General features: G+C 46.9%; 1 protein-coding gene across 1 annotated transcript in view; it reads left to right on the forward strand.

Annotated features, from left to right (window-relative positions):
* The window catches only part of mcm3 (minichromosome maintenance complex component 3), a 46,984-nt gene extending 25,609 nt beyond the window's left edge, over positions 1-21,375 (forward strand). The window contains exons 12-17 of the mRNA XM_038817520.1: positions 5,068-5,218; positions 9,830-9,970; positions 17,015-17,109; positions 17,494-17,606; positions 19,201-19,291; positions 20,139-21,375. Coding sequence (XP_038673448.1) covers positions 5,068-5,218; positions 9,830-9,970; positions 17,015-17,109; positions 17,494-17,606; positions 19,201-19,291; positions 20,139-20,337 — 790 coding nt within the window. The 3' untranslated portion in view covers positions 20,338-21,375. The remainder of the gene's footprint in view (positions 1-5,067; positions 5,219-9,829; positions 9,971-17,014; positions 17,110-17,493; positions 17,607-19,200; positions 19,292-20,138) is intronic.
* The last annotated feature ends 248 nt before the right edge of the window (positions 21,376-21,623 follow it).

The raw sequence follows: 21,623 nt of genomic DNA on the forward strand, positions 1-21,623 counted from the left end.
ACAGTAACTTCATTGCACTGTTTCGGTAAGCCTACTTGTGACAATAGTAAAGATTATTATTAGGTTAGGATTTTCCACTTAAACCTTCTGTATCTGACACTGAAGGGCAGCAGCACAGGATGGAACCTCATTTGCACTGTTCTATAAATATATTTGTAATTATAATCATCCCATGCACCATCACAGCACTCGCACGTCCCGACACAAGGCGTAGTCAAGGCCAGTGAGACGACATTGCAACTTTAGACTCTGTTTGCTTGGAGTTGGTTGGTATTGATGAGTGTGCTAGTCACCCAGGTAAGAGCAGATTTCAGGAAGCTTTTGCTTCATTCGTTTGAGCGAGATAAAATTACCACCTGCGCACTGGATCTGATCGGGGTTTTATTCATTCAAGGGGCGTGGGTATCGCTGGTTAGTCCATCCCTAATTACCCTTGGGTGGGGGTAAGTTGCCGCCTTGAATCGCTGCAGTCCCTGGGGTGTAGGTACATCCACTGTGCTGTTAGGGAGGGAGTTCCAGGATGATTGCTACAGTGACAGTGAAGGAACGGCGATATATTTCCAAGTCAGGTTGGTGAATGACTTGGAGGGGAACCTCCAGGTGGTGGGGTTCCCAGGTATCTGCTGCTCTTCTCCTTCCAGATGGTAGAGGTGGCTGGTCTGGAACACTTAACTGAACCTAATGTTAAGCCACATGAGGTGGACTATGCGGCGCTAAATTTGAAATTATCCATTTCGGACGGAGAAACGGAATGGCAGAGTATTATTTAAATGGTGAGGATTGGGAAACGTTAACGTACAAAGGGACCTGGCTTCCTTGTACACCAGTCACTTAAAGCAAGCGGGCAGGTCCAGCAAGCAGTTAGGAAGGCAAATGGTAGTTGGTCTTCACTGCGAGAAGACTCGAGTACAGGAGTAAGGATGTCTTACTGCAGCTGTACAGGGCCTCGGTGAGATCACACCTGGAGTATCGTGTGCAGTTTTGATCTCCGTATCTAAGAATGGATAAACTTGCCAGTGAGGGAGTGTAGCGAAGGTTCACCAGACTGATTCCTGGGATGGCAGGATTGTGGTGTGAGGAGCGATTGGGTCGATCGGAATTTGGAAGAATGAGAAGGGGATCTGATTGAAATGTATAAAATAGTGACGGGGCTGGACATACCGGTTGGAGGGTCCAGAACGAGGGGCCATGGTATCGGGGACTGAGATGAGAAGAAACATCTTCACTCGGGGCATGGTGACCCTGTGGAATTCTCTAGCACGTGGGGCTGTGGAGGCCGAGTCACTGAACATATTTAACAAGGAAACAGATTTTGAGACTCTAAAGGTGTCAAATGGGGAGAGTGCGGGAATATGGAGTTGAGATAGAGGATTGGCCATGATCATGTTGAATGGCGGAGTAGACTCAAAGGGCCGAAAGTTCTCCTGCTCCTAGTTCCTATGTTTTAATGAGGGTAGCCATTGTCTCGAATTATAGAATATTACAGCTGAGAAACAGCCCATTTTGATATTAATATTCTTCAGAATTTACAGAGTCTGGGCCCACTCACTGTTCAAGTGTCTGATTGTGAAAGTAATTTTAACTGTTTGAGTAATTAATAGCTTGTGGTAGAACTAATCCAACCACATGACTTGCAGACAAGTTTCTAATCTCTTCCGATTAAATTTGTGCCCTTGCTGTTCTCCTACCTGCCAAAGGCAATATTTATTTTTCTTGCAGAAAACGCTAACCCTTTTCAGTAAAATTGGCTTTAATTTCTCGGGCGTCTCAGTGTATCAAGTTTGTGAATTCAAACCCGGTTCTACTCCAGTGCTGACCCTCCCAGTTCAGCGCCGAGACACTGGCAGAATTGAGTCCCTGGTTGACATTCACCCCTTAACCAATGCCCAAACTATTAACAGCTTATTCATCTGGTCTGTGGAACCTTGGTGTGCTACTTTTGCCTGCCAAGCAGTGAAATCATTCAGTGACTGATATGACTTTGCCCGATAAACAAGGCTGTAAAAAAAATCTTGCTGGTTTTTAATAACTATACCCCTTGGCTACATCACTCATTTCTGAATGTTTCAGTTTTAATTCTGCATCTATTTTTCACACTTCAAAGCATATCCTATCACTGCTGTAGCATTTTCTGTATCTTTGTCTGGTCTCTGTGTGCGCCTGTGTGTCTGTGCCTCTGATTCTGGTCAATGGTTTTTCACTTTGCAATGGCAGCAACTAAAAGTGCCAACTTCAAGGAACACCCTGTTTTACATTCTGCTGGATTTCTATTACCTTCCCTGTGATGTATTTTGGAAGGGCAATTAAATAGTCCCTTTGGTAAAGAATGCTGAAGGCGAGGGGAGGGGTGGCAGAGGGAATCCTACTTGGCAGTTCACAGGAAGAAAATTCACAAGTACAGATTTGGTGCTCTTGCCCTGTCTTGGCTCGGTGATGTCTCATGCTGGATAATGTTGCCCACAGAGGTTACAGTGGTTAAGGTAGTGGATGGAGTGTGATTGTGGGGTGATATGATGCAATAGGAAAGCTTCCTGGAACTCAGTGATGTAACTGAGCATATTCAGTGGTATTGAAGCTTCTTCCAGAGCAAATTCAAAGTGTTTTCTCTCTCGTCGTTCCCCCCACCAAATAAAGTCTAAATAAATTTTCCAGGTATTCTTGCTGCTCCAGTATTATGTAAATGATCAGGATTGCCAATTAAGTTCCATTTGCTTTGGAGTTGCTATTCCCTGTACTCCCATTTTTGTACTTGCACCCCGACTCCTTGGGCAGCATGGTAGCACAGTGGTTAGCACTGTGGCTTCACAGCGCCAAGGTCTCAGGTTCGATTCCCCGCTGGGTCACTGTCTGTGCGGAATCTGCACGGCCCCCCCCCCGTGTCTGCGTGGGTTTCCTCCGGGTGTTCCGGTTTCCTCCCACAGTCCAAAGACGTGAAGATTCGGTGGATTGAACATGCTAAAATTGCCCTTGGCGTCCAAAATGGGTCGAAGGGGTTATTAGGTGACGAGGATAGGGTGGAAGTGAGGGCTGAAGTGGGTCGGTGCAGACTCGATGGGCCAAATGGCCTCCTTCTGCACTGTGTGTTCATGTTCTATCTTTTGAACCTGGTTAACGTCCATTTTGCCCTCACCCTATTCATTGGCCACCAACAAACATTTACGTTTGCTTCAGTTTTGGGAACCGGCCTCTTTGTGATAGCGTATTGAACATCCTCTTTACAAAAAATCCATGTATTTCACATCTACAACATTCCCTTATTCTAGTCAGTTCCCAGTTAAAACATATGCGTGCACTTGGCAAACACATTTGCCTTTAACGTTCCTGTGCTATCCTTGACTAACCCATGCAGTTCTAATGCTCATTTATCTTGGAGTTTGCCAGAAACTGATTGACCAACTTGCCTCTAATTACCGCGTCTATCCTCTTGAAATGAGAGAATATAATGTTTCTCCCTTTGTCCGCAGTAAAGAATTTTGTTTTACTGACTGACATTCCAGCTGATTTACTCGACGTTAAAAGAGTTTCAGTGATTTTTATCCACCGGTAGAATCCATAGAATCCCTACAGTGCAGAAGGAGGCCGTTCAGCCCATCGGGACTGCACCAACCCCCTGAAAGAGCTCCCTAATCTAGGCCCACTCCCCTGTTTTATCCCCGTTGATCATGGCCAATCCACCTGCACTGTTGGACTGTGGGAGAAACCGGAGCACCCAGAGAAAACCCACCCACGCAGACGCGGAGAGGAGGTGCAGACTCCACACAGACCAGAATTGAACCCGGGTCCCTGATGCTGCGAGGCAGCGGTACTAACCACTCTGCCACCATGCCGCCCCTTAATCGGTAATGTTGATGCGTATTAAAGTTTTGGGAACATTACTGGGTTGTCGATGCTCTCGTTTGACATTTAATTACATCTTGCATCACTTGAAGAGAGCAGGAAGGTTAATTAATTTGTGTTGGATGATTAATTTGGGTACAGGTGCTGAGACTTCCTCTGCATTTAGTGTTGTCTGCAGCAGTGGCAGCTAAGCCACTAATCTGCACTGTGGTTTCAATAGAAGCACAGTCTGCATCTACTTATCAGATTGTAAACTGCAGAATAGGTAATTATACATCCTCTGGACCCGCAGGGCAGGCTGAGTCACCTTGCGTTCTGGGCAGTGGGTTACTACAACATTGACTGGCTGCCAACTCTCTCGGGTTGTCTGGTCACCCGAGCCTTGCTTCAGAATAAGTAATTGACACCCAGTTAGAAATGATTCAAAGTAGCTGCCTGCTTGGTGAAAGTAGGGATTCGGGGGTCATTAACCGAGTTTCCACCTGGACTGAATGAATACACCAATGACGGTAGCTGGCTGGAAGGGGCTACTAATGGATCAGTCTCACGCGAAGAAGACAAATTGATCTCTGGGGTCCATGCCAGGGGCTGTTTAGCTCACTGGGCTAAATCACTGGCTTTGAAAGCAAGCCAGCAGCACGGTTCGATTCCCGTAACAGCCTCCCTGAACAGGCGCCGGAATGTGGCGACTAGGGGCTTTTCACAGTAACTTCATTCGAAGCCTACTCGTGACAATAAGCAATTTTCATTCATTCATGCTAGATCCAGAAGGACGCCCAGGGGCGTATAAGTTGAGGACACAACCAGAACATGTGGGTATGATTGCACCCCACCCACCCCAGAACAATTTTTACACATATCCTCCACCCCCCCCGGAGAAAAAAAGTCCTATTGTGTCTATTCTCCTGAGCTGGCACTCGAAGAGTGTAACCGTGAAAGAGTTACCATATTGTTCTAAAATTCCCTGACTGATTCAAATCAAGGAAGCTGCCAGCTTGATGTGATCCGGCCCCAGACTGGTCACTTGTGATGCCCCTGGCAACTAGAGATGGGCAGTGAACATTTTCTCTTCATTGTTGCTCCCATCGCCAGTGCACAGTGCCTGTGCTTTTCACAGTAACTTCATTGCAGTGTTCGGGTAAGCAGACTTGTGACAATAACGATTATTAAAATTATAAACCTAATCTGCTTGGATAACTAAATAACCCTTCTAATTGTCTTGTGCTGCAGAGAGAAGATTGTCAGTATGGAGTTCATGCGCAAGTACATCCACGTAGCAAAGATTGTCAAACCTGCGCTCACGTCTGAGGCAGCGAATCACATTGCGGAGGAGTACTCCAGCCTTCGCAGCCAGGATCAGATGAGTTCCGATGTCGCTCGGGTTTGTGCACTTCTGGTTTCTTTTAAATCATTACCTTTTTGCAAATCATTTCTGTAACATTTCACATGCAGGTGAATTTACAAGCACGCTTAGGATATATTTTAGTTTATATTCACACAATCGTTTAATAGGTTAAGAGCCCATGGTGTTACGGGTAAGATCCTGGCATGGATAGAGGATTGGCTGACTGGCAGAAGGCAGAGAGTGGGGATAAAGGGGTCTTTTTCAGGATGGCAGCCGGTGACCAGTGGTGTGCCTCAGGGGTCTGTGCTGGGACCACAACTTTTCACAATATACATTAATGATCTGGAAGAAGGAATTGAAGGCACTGTTGCTACGTTTGCAGATAATATAAAGATCTGTAGAGGGCAGATAGCATTGAGGAAGCAGGGGGGCTTCAGAAGGATTTGGACAGGCTAGGAGAGTGGGCAAAGAATTGGCAGATAAGAACACAAGAACTAGGAGCAGGAGTCTGCCATCTGGGCCCTCGAGTCTGCTCCGACATTCAATGAGATCATGGCTGATCTTTTGTGGACTCAGCTCCACTTTCCGGCCCGAACACCATAACCCTTAATCCCTTTATTCTTCAAAAAACTATCTATCTTAAAAACATTTAATGAAGGAGCCTCAATTGCTTCACTGGGCAAGGAATTCCATAGATTCACAACGCTTGGGTGAAGACGTTCCTCCTAAACTCAGTCCTAAATCTACTTCCCCTTATTTTGAGGCTATGTCCCCTAGTTCTGCTGTCACCCGCCAGTGGAAACAACCTGCCCGCATCTATCCTATCTATTCCCTTCATAATTTTATATGTTTCTATAAGATTCCCCCCCCCCCCCCCCCCCCCCCCCCCCCCCCCCCCCCCCCACCCCGCATCCTTCTAAATTCCAGCGAGTACAGTCCCAGTCTACTCAACCTCTCCTCGTAATCCAACCCCTTCAGCTCTGGGATTAACCTAGTGAATCTCCTCTGCACACCCTCCAGTGCCAGTATATCCTTGAGGTGTGGCCTCACTAACACCTTCTACAATTGCAGCATAACCTCCCTAGTTCCGGGGCTGTTTAGCACAGGGCTAAATCGCTGGCTTTGAAAGCAGACCAGCAGCACGGTTCGATTCCCGTAACAGCCTCCCCGAACAGACGCCGGAATGTGGCGACTAGGGGCTTTTCACAGTAACTTCATTGAAGCCTACACGTGACAATAAGCGATTTTCATTTCATTTCTAGTCTTAGACTCCATCCCTCTGGCAATGAAGGACAAAACTCCATTTGCCTTCTTAATCACCTGTTGCACCTGTAAACCAACTTTTTGCGACTCGTGCACCAGCACACCCAGGTCTGTCTGCGCAGCAGCATGTTTTAATATTTTATGTAAATTGTGGGCCCAACACTGATCCCTGAGAGACACCACGAGCTACTGATTGCCAACCAGGGAAACATCCATTAATCCCCACTCTTTGCTTTCTATTAATTAACCAATCCTCTATCCATGCTCCTACTTTACCCTTAATGCCATGCATCTTTATCTTATGCAGCAACCTTTTGTGTGGCACCTTGTCAAAAGTTTTACTGGAAATCCAGATATACCACATCCATTGGCTCCCCGTTATCTACCGCATTGGTAATGTCCTCAAAAAATTCCACTAAATTAGTTAGGCACGACCTTCCCTTTATGAACCCATGCTGCGTCTGCCCAATGGGACAATTTCTATCCAGAAGCCTCGCTATTTCTTCCTTGATGATAGATTCCAGCATCTTCCCTCCTACCGAAGTTAAGCTCACTGGCCTATAATTACCCGCTTTCTGCCGACCTCCTTTTTAAACAGTGGTGTCACGTTTGCTAATTTCCAATCTGATGGGACCACCCCAGAGTCTAGTGAATTTTGGTAAATTATCACTAGTGCATTTGCAGTTTCCCTAGCCATCTCTTTTAGCACTCTGGGATGCATTCCATCAGGGCCAGGAGACTTGTCTACCTTTAGCCCCATTAGCTTGCCCATCACTACCTCCTTAGTGATAACAATCCTCTCAAGATCCTCATCTGTCATAGCCTCATTTCTATCAGTCACTGGTATGTTATTTTTGTCTTCCACTGTGAAGACCGACCCAAAAAATCTGTTCAGTTCCTCAGCCATTTCCTCATCTGCCATTATTAAAACTCCCTTCTCATCCTCTAAAGGACCAATATTTACCTTAGCCACTTTTTTTGTTTTATATATTTGTAGAAACTTTTACTGTCTTGTTTTTATATTCTGACCAAGCTTACTCTCATAATCTATCTTACTCTTCTTTATAGCTTTTTTAGTAGCTTTCTATTGCCCCCTAAAAATTTCCCAGTCCTCTAGTCTCCCACTAATCTTTGCCACTTTGCATGCTTTTTCCTTCAATTTGATACTCTCCCTTATTTCCTTAGATATCCACGGTCGATTTTCCCTCTTTTTACCATCCTTCCTTTTTGTTGGTATAAACCTTTGCTGAGCACTGTGAAAAATCGCTTGGAAGGTTCTCCACTGTTTCTCAACTGTTTCACCATAAAGTCTTTGCTCCCAGTCTACCTTAGCTAGTTCTTCTCTCATCCCATTGTAATCTCCTTTGTTTAAGCACAAAAAACTAGTGTTTGATTTTACCTTCTCGCCCTCCATCTGATTTTAAATTCCACCATATTGTGATCGCTCCTTCCGAGAGGATCCCAAACAAGAGATCATTAATCAATCCTGTCTCATAACACAGGACCAGATCTAGAACCACTTGTTCCCTCGTAGGGTATATTACGTGCCGTTCGATGAAATTATCGCTGATTAATTCTGTAAACTCCTCCTCAAGGCTGCCTTGACCGACCTGGTTAAACCAATCGACGTGTAGATTAAAGTCCCGCATGATAACTGCTGTACAATTTCTACATGCATCAGATGGAATACAATGTGGAAAAGTGTGAGGTTATGCACTTTGGAGAAAGGAATGGAGGCATAGACTATTTTCTAAATGGGGAAATGCTTAGGAAATCAGAAGCACAAAACGACTTGGGTGTCCTTGTGCACAATTCCCTTAAGGTTAACGTGCAGGTTCAGTCGGCAGTTAGGAAGGCAAATGCAATGTTAGCATTCATGTCAAGTGGGCTAGAATACAAGACCAGGGATGTAATTTTGAGGCTGTATAAGGCTCTGGCCAGACCCCATTTGGAGCACGGAGAGCAGTTTTGGGCACCGTATCTAAGGAAGGATGTGCTGGGGCCTTGGAAAGGGTCCAGAGGAGGTTCACAAGAATGATCCCTGGAATGAAGAACTTGTCGTATGAGGAACAGTTGAGGACTCTGGGTCTGTACTCGTTGGAGTTTAGAAGGATGAGGGGGGATCTTATTGAAGCTTACAGGACACTGCGAGGCCTGGATAGAGTGGACGTGGAGAGGATGTTTCCGCTTGGAGGAATAACTAGAAGCAAAGGTCACAATGTCAGACTAAAGGGACGATCCTTTAAAACAGAGACGAGGAGGAATGTCTTCAGCCAGAGGATGGTGTATCTGTGGAACTCTTTGCCGCAGAAGGCTGCGGAGGCCAAATCACTGAGTGTCTTTAAGATAGAGATAGATAGGTTCTTGATTAATAAGGGGATCAGGGGTTATGGGGAGAAGGCAGGAGAATGGGAATGAGAAAATATCAGCCATGATTGAATGAAGGAGTAGAACTGATGGGCCGAGTGGCCTAATTCTGCTTCTATGTCTTATGGTGTTGCAGGTGACCATTCAGTCACACATTGCCTATTCATGCTTCATGGGGTCACAGCACATCCTGACTGCACAGCCAGATGTTTCATAGAATTTCATAGAATTTACAGTGCAGAAGGAGGCCATTCGGCCCATCGAGTCTGCACTGGCTCTTGGAAAGAGCACCCGACCCAAGCCCATACCTCCACCATATCCCCATAACACTAAGGGGCAATTTGGATTCTGAGGGCAATTTATCATGGCCAATCCACCTAACCTGCACATCTTTGGACTGTGGGAGGAAACCGGAGCACCCGGAGGAAACCCACGCACACACGGGGAGGATGTGCAGACTCCACACAGACAGTGACCCAGCGGGAAATCGAACCTGGGAACCTGGCGCTGTGAAGCATTTGTGCTATATCCACAATGCTACCGTGCTGTTTGGGCATGGGCTGCTTGCACTGGGGGCCAAATGGGTGATGGAGCATGGGGTACGGATCCTGAGCCATCTGCGTTGGTGTTAACTGGCATTGGGACAGCTGCCCCTGCTCGTCTGTCATTACATCTGCGCCAGTAACAGATTGGTGACAGCAATCTTGAGTTTCACCACTTGAAGGTCGGGTACAAGCCGCCCTTCTAAAGAACTGTGGTTACGAAGCTGCTTTGTTCCCATTCTACTTAAAAGGTGAATGGTTTCAAAGTTAAATGTCAGCACATTTATTTTCCTCCTCTCCATCTAACCTAACCGCCCCCGCTTAAATATTCGGCCTGTGCTAGACAGTGGTGAGCTTGTGCTCATTGGGGAAGTCGCTCCTGCACTGATTTAATGATGATTCTTCATCTAGTTGAGGATATTGTAATGAGTTGTGTTTTCCTCCTCCTCCCCCACCCCCCCCAACACCCCTTCAGACTTCACCTGTCACAGCCCGGACTCTGGAAACCTTGATCAGGCTGTCCACGGCTCATGCCAAAGCTCGCATGAGCAAGACCATCGACCTGCAAGATTCCGAAGCGGCAACTGAGCTGGTCCAGTTCGCGTATTTCAAGAAGGTGAGAATGAGGTGTGCGGGCAGGTAGCACAGACCAACCGTGCGCTCCACAGTTACTGGGGCCTTTATGTCTCCGACTGTGCTGATAACATATAGCTCGAAAACAGACTGCAGGGTGGAGTTGAGGCCAAGATCAGACCGGCCGTGATCTTCTTGAACGGCAGTCAGTAACTGGACCTATTATAATCTAATGCTAAGGGACTCTAGTCCAATCATGTGCATTCATTTCAGTAGAGACACTGCAGTCAAAACGGGTAAATACTCTTCACGTGTACATTTACTGAGTTAACATCTCTCGGTACAATTGCCAAGTGAAGCAATCTGCGACCTATAAATGCTCACACTCTGCTTTTCCTCTCACTGACACAGTTTGAGGTTCACGTACATGTCGTGTGAGTGAGTCTTGAGATCACGTGATCAACAATGACCTTTCTCTAATGATTTAAGCCCCGTCTCTGAGGTTAAAGTTGCCGATGGTTCTATTTCTGTTTGTCAATGGAATCCCAAGAGGCTGTCTGTCTGTGTCCAGCCATCCATTATCAGCATCACCCCAAGTTTAAATCTCTGATTTATCTTTTCAAACACTGGTTCCCGTTGTCAGAGTTTGTGATATTGGGTTGAAATCGGAGTATCTTGCATCTGCCGGAGGAGATTCCCAGACTAGGAAATTCCTACCCTCGCAGGTTCTACCCAAGGTGACTAACTGCGGGTGAGTAAAATAGGGGCTCTTGGCCGAAGGCAGGGGGTGGTGGTGCCGTGGGAGTGGGTGGGCTTCTAACTGACCATGTCTGATACTGCCGGCGTCGTGCGATGCCCCGGCATGCCGCACGCATGCGGGACAAGCCCCCAACCCATAGAAATTTAGTTACGCCGCATATGGGATACTGAGTCCAATTCTGGTCACCGTACTACCAGAAGGACGTGGAGGCTATGGACAGAGTGCACAAAAGGTTTACCAGGATGTTGCCTGGTATGGAGGGTATTAGCTATGAGGAGAGATTGAATAAACTGGGATTGTTCTCCCTCGAGAGACGGAGGCTGAGGGGCGACCCGATAGAAGTTTATAAAATGATGGGGGGTATAGATAGGGTGAACAGTTGGAGGCTTTTTCCCAGGGCGGAAATGGCAATTACAAAGACAGTCCCTGAAGTCCGGGATGGTTGGGCACCCTGGTTCCACTGGAAATTTTCAACTTCTGGGACTCTGCACCGGCCCAATGTTTCTATCAGACCTCCCACCTCAGTCAGACATGCCTGTTCCAAAACCACTGTTGGGGGGGGATGGGGGGTCGATTTTTTGGGCTTCTAAGTAGCTCTACGTTTCTTTGTAAAGATGGTAGCTGAAAATACAGAAGCATTGGGGTTTATTCTTAGAACATAGATGTTGTGCCGAACTTTTGTCCGAGATTAAGAACAAATGAATCTACACCCCATCATTCTACCCTAATCCATGTACCTATCCAATAGCCGCTTGAAGGTCCCTCATGTTTCCGACTCAACTACTTCCACGGGCAGTGTATTCCATGTCCCCACTACTCTCTGGTTAAAGAACCTATCTCTGACATCCTCCCTATATCTTCCACCATTCACCTTAAATTTATGTCCCCTTGGAATGGTTTGTTCCACCTGGGGGAAAAGTCTCTGACTGTCTATCTATTCCCCTGATCATCTTATAAACCTCTACCAAGTCGCCCCTCAACCTTCTCTGTTCTAATGAGTAAAGGCCGAGCGCCCTCAACCTTTCCTCGTAAGACCTACTCTCCATTCCAGGCAACATCCTGGTAAATCTCCTTTGCACCTTTTCCAAAGCTTCCACATCCTTCCTAAAATGAGGCGACCAGCACTGCACACACTACTTCAAATGTGGCCGTACCAAGGTTTTGTACAGCTGCATCATCACCTAACGGCTCTTAAATTCGCTCCCTCTGCTAATGAACGCTAGCACACCATAGGCCTTCTTCACAGCTCTATCCACTTGAGTGGCAACTTTCAAAGAACTATGAACATAGACCCAAGATCTCTCTGCTCCTCCACATTGCCAAGAACCCTAACATTAACCCTGTATTCCGCATTCAGATTTGTCCTTCCAAAATGGACAACCTCACACTTGTCAGGGTTAAACTCCATCTGCCACTTCTCAGCCCAGCTCTGCATCCTATCTATGTCTCTTTGCAGCTGACAACAGCCCTCCTCACTATCCACAACTCCACCAATCTTCGTATCGTCTGCAATTTTACTGACCCACCCTTCAACTCTCTCATCCAAGTCATTAATGAAAATCACAAACAGCAGAGGACCCAGAACTGATCCCTGCTGGTACGCCACTGGTAACTGGGCTCCATGCTGAATATTTGCCATCCACCACCACTCTCTGACTTCTATCAGTTAGCCAGTTTGTTATCCAACTGGCCAAATTCCCCACTATCCCATGCCTCCTTACTTTCTGCATAAGCCTACCATGGGGAACTTTATCAAATGCCTTATTAAAATCCATGTACACCACATCCACTGCTTTACCTTCATCCACGTGCTTGGTCACCTCCTCAAAGAATTCAATAAGACTTGTGAGGCAAGACCTACCCCTCACAAATCCGTGCTGACTATCCCTAATCAAGCAGTGTCTTTCCAGATGCTCAGAAATCCTAACCCTCTACCCTTTCCACTACTTTACCTACCACTGAAATAAGACTAACTGGCCTGTAATTCCCAGGGTTATCCCTATTCCCTTTTTTGAACAGGGGCACGACATTTGCCACTCTCCAATCCCCTGGTACCACCCCTGTTGACAGCGAGGACGAAAAGATCATTTTCAACGGCTGTGCAATTTCATCTCTTGCTTCCCATAGAATCCTTGGATATATCCCGTCAGGCCCGGGGGACTTGTCTATCCTCAAGTTTTTCAAAGTGCCCAACACATCTTCCTTCACAGCAAGTATCTCCTCGAGCTTACCAGTCTGTTTCACACTGTTTTCTTCAACAATATGGCCCCTCTCATTCGTAAATACTGAAGAAAAGTACTTGTTCAAGACCTCTCCTATCTCTTCAGACTCAATACACAATCTCCCGCTACTGTCCTTGATCGGACCTACCTCACTCTAGTCATTCTTATATTTCTCACATGTGTAAAAGGCGTTGGGGTTTTCCTTGATTCTACCCGCCAAAGATTTTTCATGCCCTCTCTTAGCTCTCCTAATCCCTTTCTTCAGTTCCCCCCTGGCCCTCTTGTATCCCTCAAGCGCCCTGTCTGAACCTTGTTTCCTCAGCCTTACATAAGTATCCTTCTTTCTCTTAACAAGACATTCAACCTCTCTGTTCAACCGTGGTTTCCTCACTCGACCATCTCTTCCCTGCCTGACAGGGACATACATATCAAGGACACGTAGTATCTGTTCATTGAACAAGTTCCACATTTCAATTGTGTCCTTCCCTGACAGCCTATGTTCCCAACTTATGCACTTCAGTTCTTGTCTGACAGCATCGTATTTACCCTTCCCCCAATTGTAAACCTTGCCCTGTTGCACGCACCTATCCCTCTCCATTACTAAAGTGAAAGTCACAGAATTGTGGTCACTATCTCCAAAATGCACCCCCACTAACAAATCTATCACTTGCCCTGGTTCATTACCAAATCCAATATGGCCTCCCCTCTGGTCGGACAATCTACATGCTGTGTTAGAAAAGCTTCCTGGACACACTGCACAAACACCACCCCATCCAAACTATTTGATCTAAAGAGTTTCCACTCAATGTTTGGGAAGTTGAAGTCACCCATGATTGCTGCCCTGTGACTTCTGCACCTTTCCAAAATCTGTTTTCCAATCTGTTCCTCCACATCTCTGCTGCTATTGGGGGGCCTATAGAAAACTCCCAACAAGGTGACTGCGCCTTTCCTATTTCTGACTTCAACCCATACTACCTCAGTAGGCAGATCCTCCTCGAACTGCTTTCTGCAGCTGTTATACTATCTCTAATTAATAATGCAACCCCACCACCTCTTTTACCACCCTACCTAATCTTATTGAAACATCTATAGCCAGGGACCTCCAACAACTATTTCTGCCCCTCTTCTATCCAAGTTTCTGTGATGGCCACCACATCGTAGTCCCAAGTACCGATCCATGCCTTAAGTTCACCCACCTAATTCCTGATGCTTCTTGCGTTGAAGTATATACACTTCAACCCATCTCTGTGCCTGCAAGTACTCTCCTTTATCAGTGTTACCTTCCCCGCTGCGTCACTACGTGCTTTGGCGTCCTGAATATCGGCTACCTTAGTTGCTGGACTACAGATCCGGTTCCCATTCCCCTGCCAAATTAGTTTAAACCCTCCCGGAGTACTAGAAAACCTCCCTCCCAGGATATTGGTGCCCCTCTGGTTCAGATGCAACCGTCCTGCTTGTACAGGTCCCACCTTCCCCAGAATGCACTCCCAATTATCCAAATATCTGAAGCCCTCCCTCCTACACCATTCCTGCAGCCACGTGTTCAACTGCACTCTCCCTATTCCTAGCCTCGCTATCACGTGGCACCGGCAACAAACCGGAGATGACAACTCTGTCTGTCCTGGCTTTTAACTTCCAGCCTAACTCCCTAAACTCGTTTATTACATCCACACCCCTTTTCCTACCTACGTCGTTGATACCAATGTGCACCACGACTTCTGGATGCTCACCCTCCCCCTTAAGGATCCTGAAGACATGATCCGAGACATCCCTGGCACCTGGGAGGCAACATACCTTCCGGGAGTCTCGCTCGCCACCACTGAATCTCCTATCTATTCCCCTAATCATTGAGTCTCCTGTCACTATTGCTTTTCTATGCTCCCCCCTTCCCTTCTGAGCCCCAGAGCCAGACTCAGTGCCAGAGACCTGGCCGCTGGGGCCTTCCCCTGGTAGATCATACCCCCCAACAGCATCCAAAATGGTATACTTGTTTTGAAGGGAAACGGCCACGAGGGATCCCTGCACTTTCTTCCTGTTAGTTTTCTTTCCCCTGACTGTAACCCAGCTAGTCTTATCCTGAACCTTGGGTGTGGCGACCTCCCTGTAACTCTTCTCAATTACCCCCACTGCCTCCCGGATGATCTGAAGTTCATCCAGCTCCAGCTCCAGTTCCCTAACACGGTCTCTGAGGAGCTGGAGTTGGGTGCACTTCCAGCAGGTATAGTCAGCGGGGACACCGGTGGTATCCCTCACCACCCACATCCTACAGGAAGAGCATGCAACTGCCCTAGCCTCCATCCCCTCTTACTTTACAGAATATAGCTGCACTGTGGATCAACTGGAACTCTGCCCTCCGACTCTGCTCCCAGTCAGCTGCACTCTGTAAACTCCTGGCTCCCTTCATGCTCTTTGAGGAAATGTGGGAAATGAAATGAAAAGGAGCACCTTACTCCCTCCTCACCTAACTCCCTCAGTCACCAAACTCTCACTATAGCACTCAAATGCTCCCAAATTCAGCACTCCCTCAGTCTCCAAACTCTCTCTATAGCACTCAAATGCACCCAAATTCAGCACTCTCTCTGTCACCAAACTCTCACTATAGCACTCAAATGAAAAAATGAAAATCGCTTATTGTCACGAGTAGGCTTCAATGAAGTTACTGTGAAAAGCCCCTAGTCGCCACATTCCGGCGCCTGTCCGGGGAGGCTGGTACGGGAATGGAACCGTGCTGCTGGCCTGCTTGGTCTGCTTTAAAAGCCAGCGATTTAGCCTAGTGAGCTAAACCAGCCCCTGGTTTGCACCCAGTGCAAACAAAGTCTGCACTGTAACTAGCTTAGATTAATCCTGTGACTCTCGCCTCTGAAAACTGGCCTAATCCAATTAACTAATTAACAAGCTCCAGCTGCAAGCAGTTACAAGTAGAACCTTTGTTTAAAGCTGATTAAAAATTCACTTTCTTCTCAAACAAACAGCATTTTTTAAGTTAATTAACTAAATAAAAGACTAGACTTTAGATAAAAATAGAAAAGAAACCCTTACTATCCCTCCGTCAATGTCCTTCATTGCTAGAGGGATGGAGTTTAAGACTAGGGAGGTTATGTTGCAATTGTATAAGGTGTTAGTGCGGCCACACCTGGAGTATTGTGTTCAGTTTTGGTCTCCTTACTTGAGAAAGGACGCACTGGCACTGGAGGGTGTGCAGAGGAGATTCACTAGGTTAATCCCAGAGCTGGATTATGAGGAGAGGTTGAGTAGACTGGGACTGTACTCGTTGGAATTTAGAAGGATGAGGGGGGATCTTATAGAAACATTTAAAATTATGAAGGGAATAGATAGGATAGATGCGGGCAGGTTGTTTCCACTGGCGGGTGACAGCAGAACTAGGGGGCATAGCCTCAAAATAAGGGGAAGTAGATTTAGGACTGAGTTTAGGAGGAACTTCTTCATCCAAAGGGTTGTGAATCTATGGAATTCCTTGCCCAGTGAAGCAGTTGAGGCTCCTTCATTACATGTTTTTAAGGTAAAGAAAGATAGTTTTTTGAAGAATAAAGGGATTAAGGGTTATGGTGTTCGGGCCGGAAAGTGGAGCTGAGTCCACAAAAGATCAGCCATGATCTAATTGAATGGCGGAGCAGGCTCGAGGGGCCAGATGGCCGATTCCTGCTCCTAGTTCTTATGTTCTTATGTTCTTATGTCACCAAACTCTCACTATAGCACTCAAATGCACCCAAATTCAGCACTCTTGCAGCACATGGAGATAGAACATGGTCAGAATCTCACCAGTAGAGTTTGTTATCCTGTTCCAATAAGTTCAGCTCATCAGTAGGTGATGTGGCAATAGAGGGAGTTGGCGCATGTCTGGGAACAGCACGTGCTGCTTCATCATCGTGCCATCATTATGGAAGAAGGATCTGGATCGAACCTTTGAGCTGCGTGTGAGCATGCTAGAGAAATGGCCACACTATTCTCCTCTCCATGCAGCTACATGTTAACAGGAGCAGGCTGAACATTCTGTCTACCCAGCCGTACGCCTGACTGCAAAGCAGGCGCCGCTGTAACATTTCCAACGAGTCACGGAGCTCTAACGTTAGTTTGTTTTGTTTAGGTTTTGGAGAAAGGGAAGAAACAGCGTAAAGTGGAGAGTGATGTCGAAACGGAGGAGGAAGAGATGAGCCAGGAGGATGGAGACAGCAAGAAGAAGTAAGGGTGCGAGTGCCTGTGTGTGTGTGTGAATGACGGGGTGTCCCAGTCACTGATGAGAATGTTTCCCGTCCTCGGCTGCTGCATTGTGCAGGAACTGATGGTCTTCCTGGAGAGGCTACCCTGTGAAGGCAGCCTTGAGTTTAACATTGACTCCCCGCTCGGCAATCTAAATGTTAACAAAATGACCGTTTCTCAGGGTGGTGCAGGCTCCGTGTGATCGTTCACCTGAGGATCGACGCCCATGTTTTCATCTCTCTAATAACCGCCACCCACTGCCTTACCTCAGTTGGTGAGGACAGTGACTGGGGGGACCGTTCCTTGTTCGCGATCCATTGCGTTGACACTCTCTTCTCTCCCCCCCCCCCCCCCCCCACCCCATAGGCGAAAAGCTCAAACTGAAGACGGCAAAGGCCGGAAGCGGAGACGGGAGCTGAAGGAGGGCGAGCAGTTTGACCCCTACGACTTCAGTGATGCTGAGGGAGAGACGCCAGATAGTAAGTCCCCGTATTCGGGCTCTTGTGAAAGATTGATCTTGGTGCAGCGTATGTCTGGGGGAGACGGCAGTGTGTGGGTTTACTGCTGAGAGACAGACTGACTTCCTGTTCACAGTTTTGTTTTCACAAGAGGTGAGCTGACAGTTGGTCATTGAAACTTTGAGCGGTTGGATTAGTGGTTTATGAGTATCGAAGATCTGAGTAATCCACTTTGAGATAATAACCAATATCTTAAGTAGTGGTGATTGACTAATAAATGTGGTAGCAAAGTTATATAAAATCAGATTGAGCCACAGCAATGGATCCTGAATGTGAATGAAGAAACTACAGAAAGAATGTGTTCCTGCGCAGTGGAGGATAGTCAAAAACTGAGTCTGAGGTTTACGCTGGTTATTAATGCCCCTTCCCACATGAAGCATTTTAATGAATTGAGACTTGAGATAGCATGACCGAGGGTGGCACGGTGACGCAGTGGTTAGCACTGCCACCTCACGGGTCCGAGGTCCCAGGTTCGATCCCGGCTCTGGGTCACTGTCCGTGTGGAGTTTGCACATTCTCCCCATGTTTGGGTGGGTTTCGCCCCCACAACCCAAAGATGTGCAGGGCGGGTGGATTGGACACGCTAAATTGCCCCTGAATTGGGAAAATATGAATTGGGTACTCTAAATTTATAAGAAGGAGGAAAGAGATACCGTGAGTGTTTGAGTTTGAAGATTTCTGTTTCTTCCCTGGAGTATGGGTGCCCAATTTCAATAATGTAACTCTGACCACATGTTTCAAACTCGTTATGAACCATGGGCCCGTACCCCCCCCCCCCCCCCCACAAACAATTGTTGGTCAGTAATCCAAGGCCGGAATTGAACCCGGGTCCCTGGCGCTGTGAAGTAGCAGTGCTAACCATCGCACCGCCATTATGAATCTGGGATTTAAAGCTAGTCTCTGTAATGGTGACCATGACGACCATCGCCGACTGTTGTAAGCCCCCATCTGGTTCAGTAATGTCCTTTAGGGAAGGAAATCTGCCGTCCTTACCCGGTCTGGGCAGACTCTCCCCAATTGTGGTTGACTCTTAAACTGCCCTCTGAAATGGCCCAGCAAGCCACTCAGTTCAAGGGCAGTTAGGGATGGGCAACCATCCCATGAAAGATTAAAAGAGAGGAGAACAATTGCCTTGGCTAGGGAAAACTCTGGGACGCAGCCTTGGGGTAAGGGGATAACCTTGGAGGATTCACCCGGTCTCTGGAATTCTCTTAACCTCAGTGGGTTGTGGATTCTTGGTGTCTCGGAGTGGAGATATGGGGAGTGGACAGAAAAGTGGAGTTAAAGTCCACGCTTCCTGGTGGTATTGAATGGCGGAGCAGGTTCAGTGGGCTGTATGGTCCCCCCCCCCCCCCCCCCCTGTGCCGCAGACCCTGTCGGATGCAGCTCCGATGAGGAACTTGAAGCCTCTGCAGCGGTGTGTATGTTACCATCCCAAACAGGGAAGCGGTTATTTAAGACATGACAAAAGAATCTGCTTTAGGCGGGACCGTATGCAACAAAGTTGGTAAAACAATCTGATGTTATTCTCCCCCCCCCACCCCCCTCCTCTCAGTCCCACCCCGCACTCCAAAGACCCCGGAGGCAGAGGAGCGGATGGATACCGGTGACGGAGCTGTGAAGAAGTCTGTGCTGAGTGATCAGAGGTGAGTCTTCCGTGCGGGCTGAAACCTCGTTCCCCGCTTTATAGCTGTGATTGGAGCAATGCAGTCACTGGATGCACGGTCACTTCTCTCCATTCTGTTTCCCCCCCCCCCCCACTGTGAACAATATGGAGCAATTTTGTGCTTTTTAGGTTTACAGTATTTTGCGCTGGCTTCTCGGATGTTTGGGAATATGGCTAAGTGATTGGAAGTGGCTTGTCGTTTCCACCGGTTTTTGACAAACTGTTGCAATTCTTTGACCATTCCGAGTGGCCTCGGGCAGGTAAAACCTAACCTTAAACAGGAGGGTGTTTGTCTCGGCCTGAATGAATGAACACTGGGGACCAATGTAACCTCCAGTTAAACGTGTTGATTCGTTAGGGTATTGGTTACTTGCAGAGGGAATATAACTTTGGACAAGTCAGCTGGGAGGAGAGATTGAAAATTGGAGACAGCTGACAAGAGAAATAAAATTGGCGCTTTTACAGATCTTATAGACTCTGTTGTGCCTGCGTCCTTTTGCCAGCGTGTCAGAAAGGGGACTTACTCTCTGGCCTTCTCTGTCCAAGTTATGGGATCATATGATCACATCATAGTGCACAGAGCGTAATACTGAAATAATTGAATTGAGAATTCAGCATTAGGCAGCTGGAACCTGAACAAGATGGGTCCAATGGAGCTCCTCTTTCAGCACCTTGAGTTGGTGAATATGAGAACACAAGGATTTTGGGTGGTGGGGGGGGGGGGGGGGGGGGGGGGGAAAGAGTCTGGATTGGATGACTGGTCTTTGATTACCATGAAGGTCTCTATGCTTCCTGTGGCTCTAACCCTGTCTTTAATCTTGGCGCAGGTTGAAAGAATTCAAAGCTGCTCTGTTGGATGCTTTCAAGTCTGCGCATGCGCAGTCCCTCGGGATGCAGACTCTGATGACCTCAATCAACAAAGATAACACGGAGCCATTCTCCGATGTGGAGGTGCAGACTGCCCTGGACAAGATGCAAGAGGACAACCAGATCATGGTGTCAGATCACATCATCTTCCTCATCTGAGGTGCCGTTTGTCGACTTACGGAAGGGACACTGTGTGTGACCCGAGTCTATCAAGCTGCATTAAGACTCTTTCAAAACTAGCCGGTGATGAAAGAACATGCTACCGTTTAATGCACCCAATTTCTTTGTGTATTAATTAGACTTTTGCAATATACTTCCAGCCCCTGGTTACCTCACATTCCCCGCATCACCTCTTCAAACCCGAGTCTGTGAACTCACCACCACATAGCACCTTGTTTGATGTTTAATGTTGTGGATAATGACTGAGGAGGTTAAATTACAGGTGAATGTCTTGAGCTTTGACTAATTGAAGAAAGTAATACTCTCTGACCTTTGTGTACAAGCTAATTCGGTTAAGGGCTGTAGCCAAGTGCACGGAAAACTGACTGATGACATTAGACTGAATATTTGAACCTAATGTCGGAGCGTTGGACCAGAGTTTGGAGCGGGGAGGGTGGGTGGCATACACTTTTGACAGAAGGTTATGCTGGAGTTTGTTTTTCTGTAACTATCAGCAACTATATCAGAGCTGGTGTTGTGGCCGGGGTAGGGGAGGCTGGGGTTGATGTTAATCTGCATTGAAATGGAGATACTATACGCTGGGTTATTGATGATGATGCAAGTACCACAGGTTGCATTTTGTTATTTTGTTCTTTTCGATATTTTAAATCGGATGTGACTGCGTAGGACACCACACACGCACACTGCTCTTCGGTAGTGGGTTATTTTACATGGAAGGCACATCTTTGCACAAGGTCCATGTAACCCATCTAACGTAAATCCCCCCCAATAGCTCCTGAGCATCCATTGGCAGCAGACACCCTGACTTTACTGGCCAGATGTTATTGGATACTCTCCAACTATCGGAACATGTGTTCAGCAATGAATGCTACGCTTGGTTAAGCCAAACCGTGAATTCGCACTGAAGGATGGGCGAGCGAATGAGGAAATTTGCCACCTGCTAAATTTGTGTTGACTGTTTTCTGACAAAGTCTTGTGTTTTTCTATAATAAAGCTGAGTTTTTGCTCTTTTTTTTTGTTCTTTGTGGAGGCTATTTTGTTCAAACAAGAAGTCGCTATGTCCGGTTTCAATATGAGATATTTTATTTGCAAAAAGCAGCGAGCAAGAACACGATGGAAATAAATGTGTATCTCGCTCCGGCAGCAAGGTTTATTGACCTTGTTTTTCTGTTCTACTTTGCTGAATTCTGCCTGGGTTATACTGAGTCGCCTCTTCACAGTTCATCTGTAATGTGTGGTTTGGTCCTTTTTTTTGTTTGTTTTTT

The sequence above is a fragment of the Scyliorhinus canicula genome, chromosome 1, assembly GCF_902713615.1.
Source record: "Scyliorhinus canicula chromosome 1, sScyCan1.1, whole genome shotgun sequence".
NCBI classification, from domain to species: domain Eukaryota; kingdom Metazoa; phylum Chordata; class Chondrichthyes; order Carcharhiniformes; family Scyliorhinidae; genus Scyliorhinus; species Scyliorhinus canicula.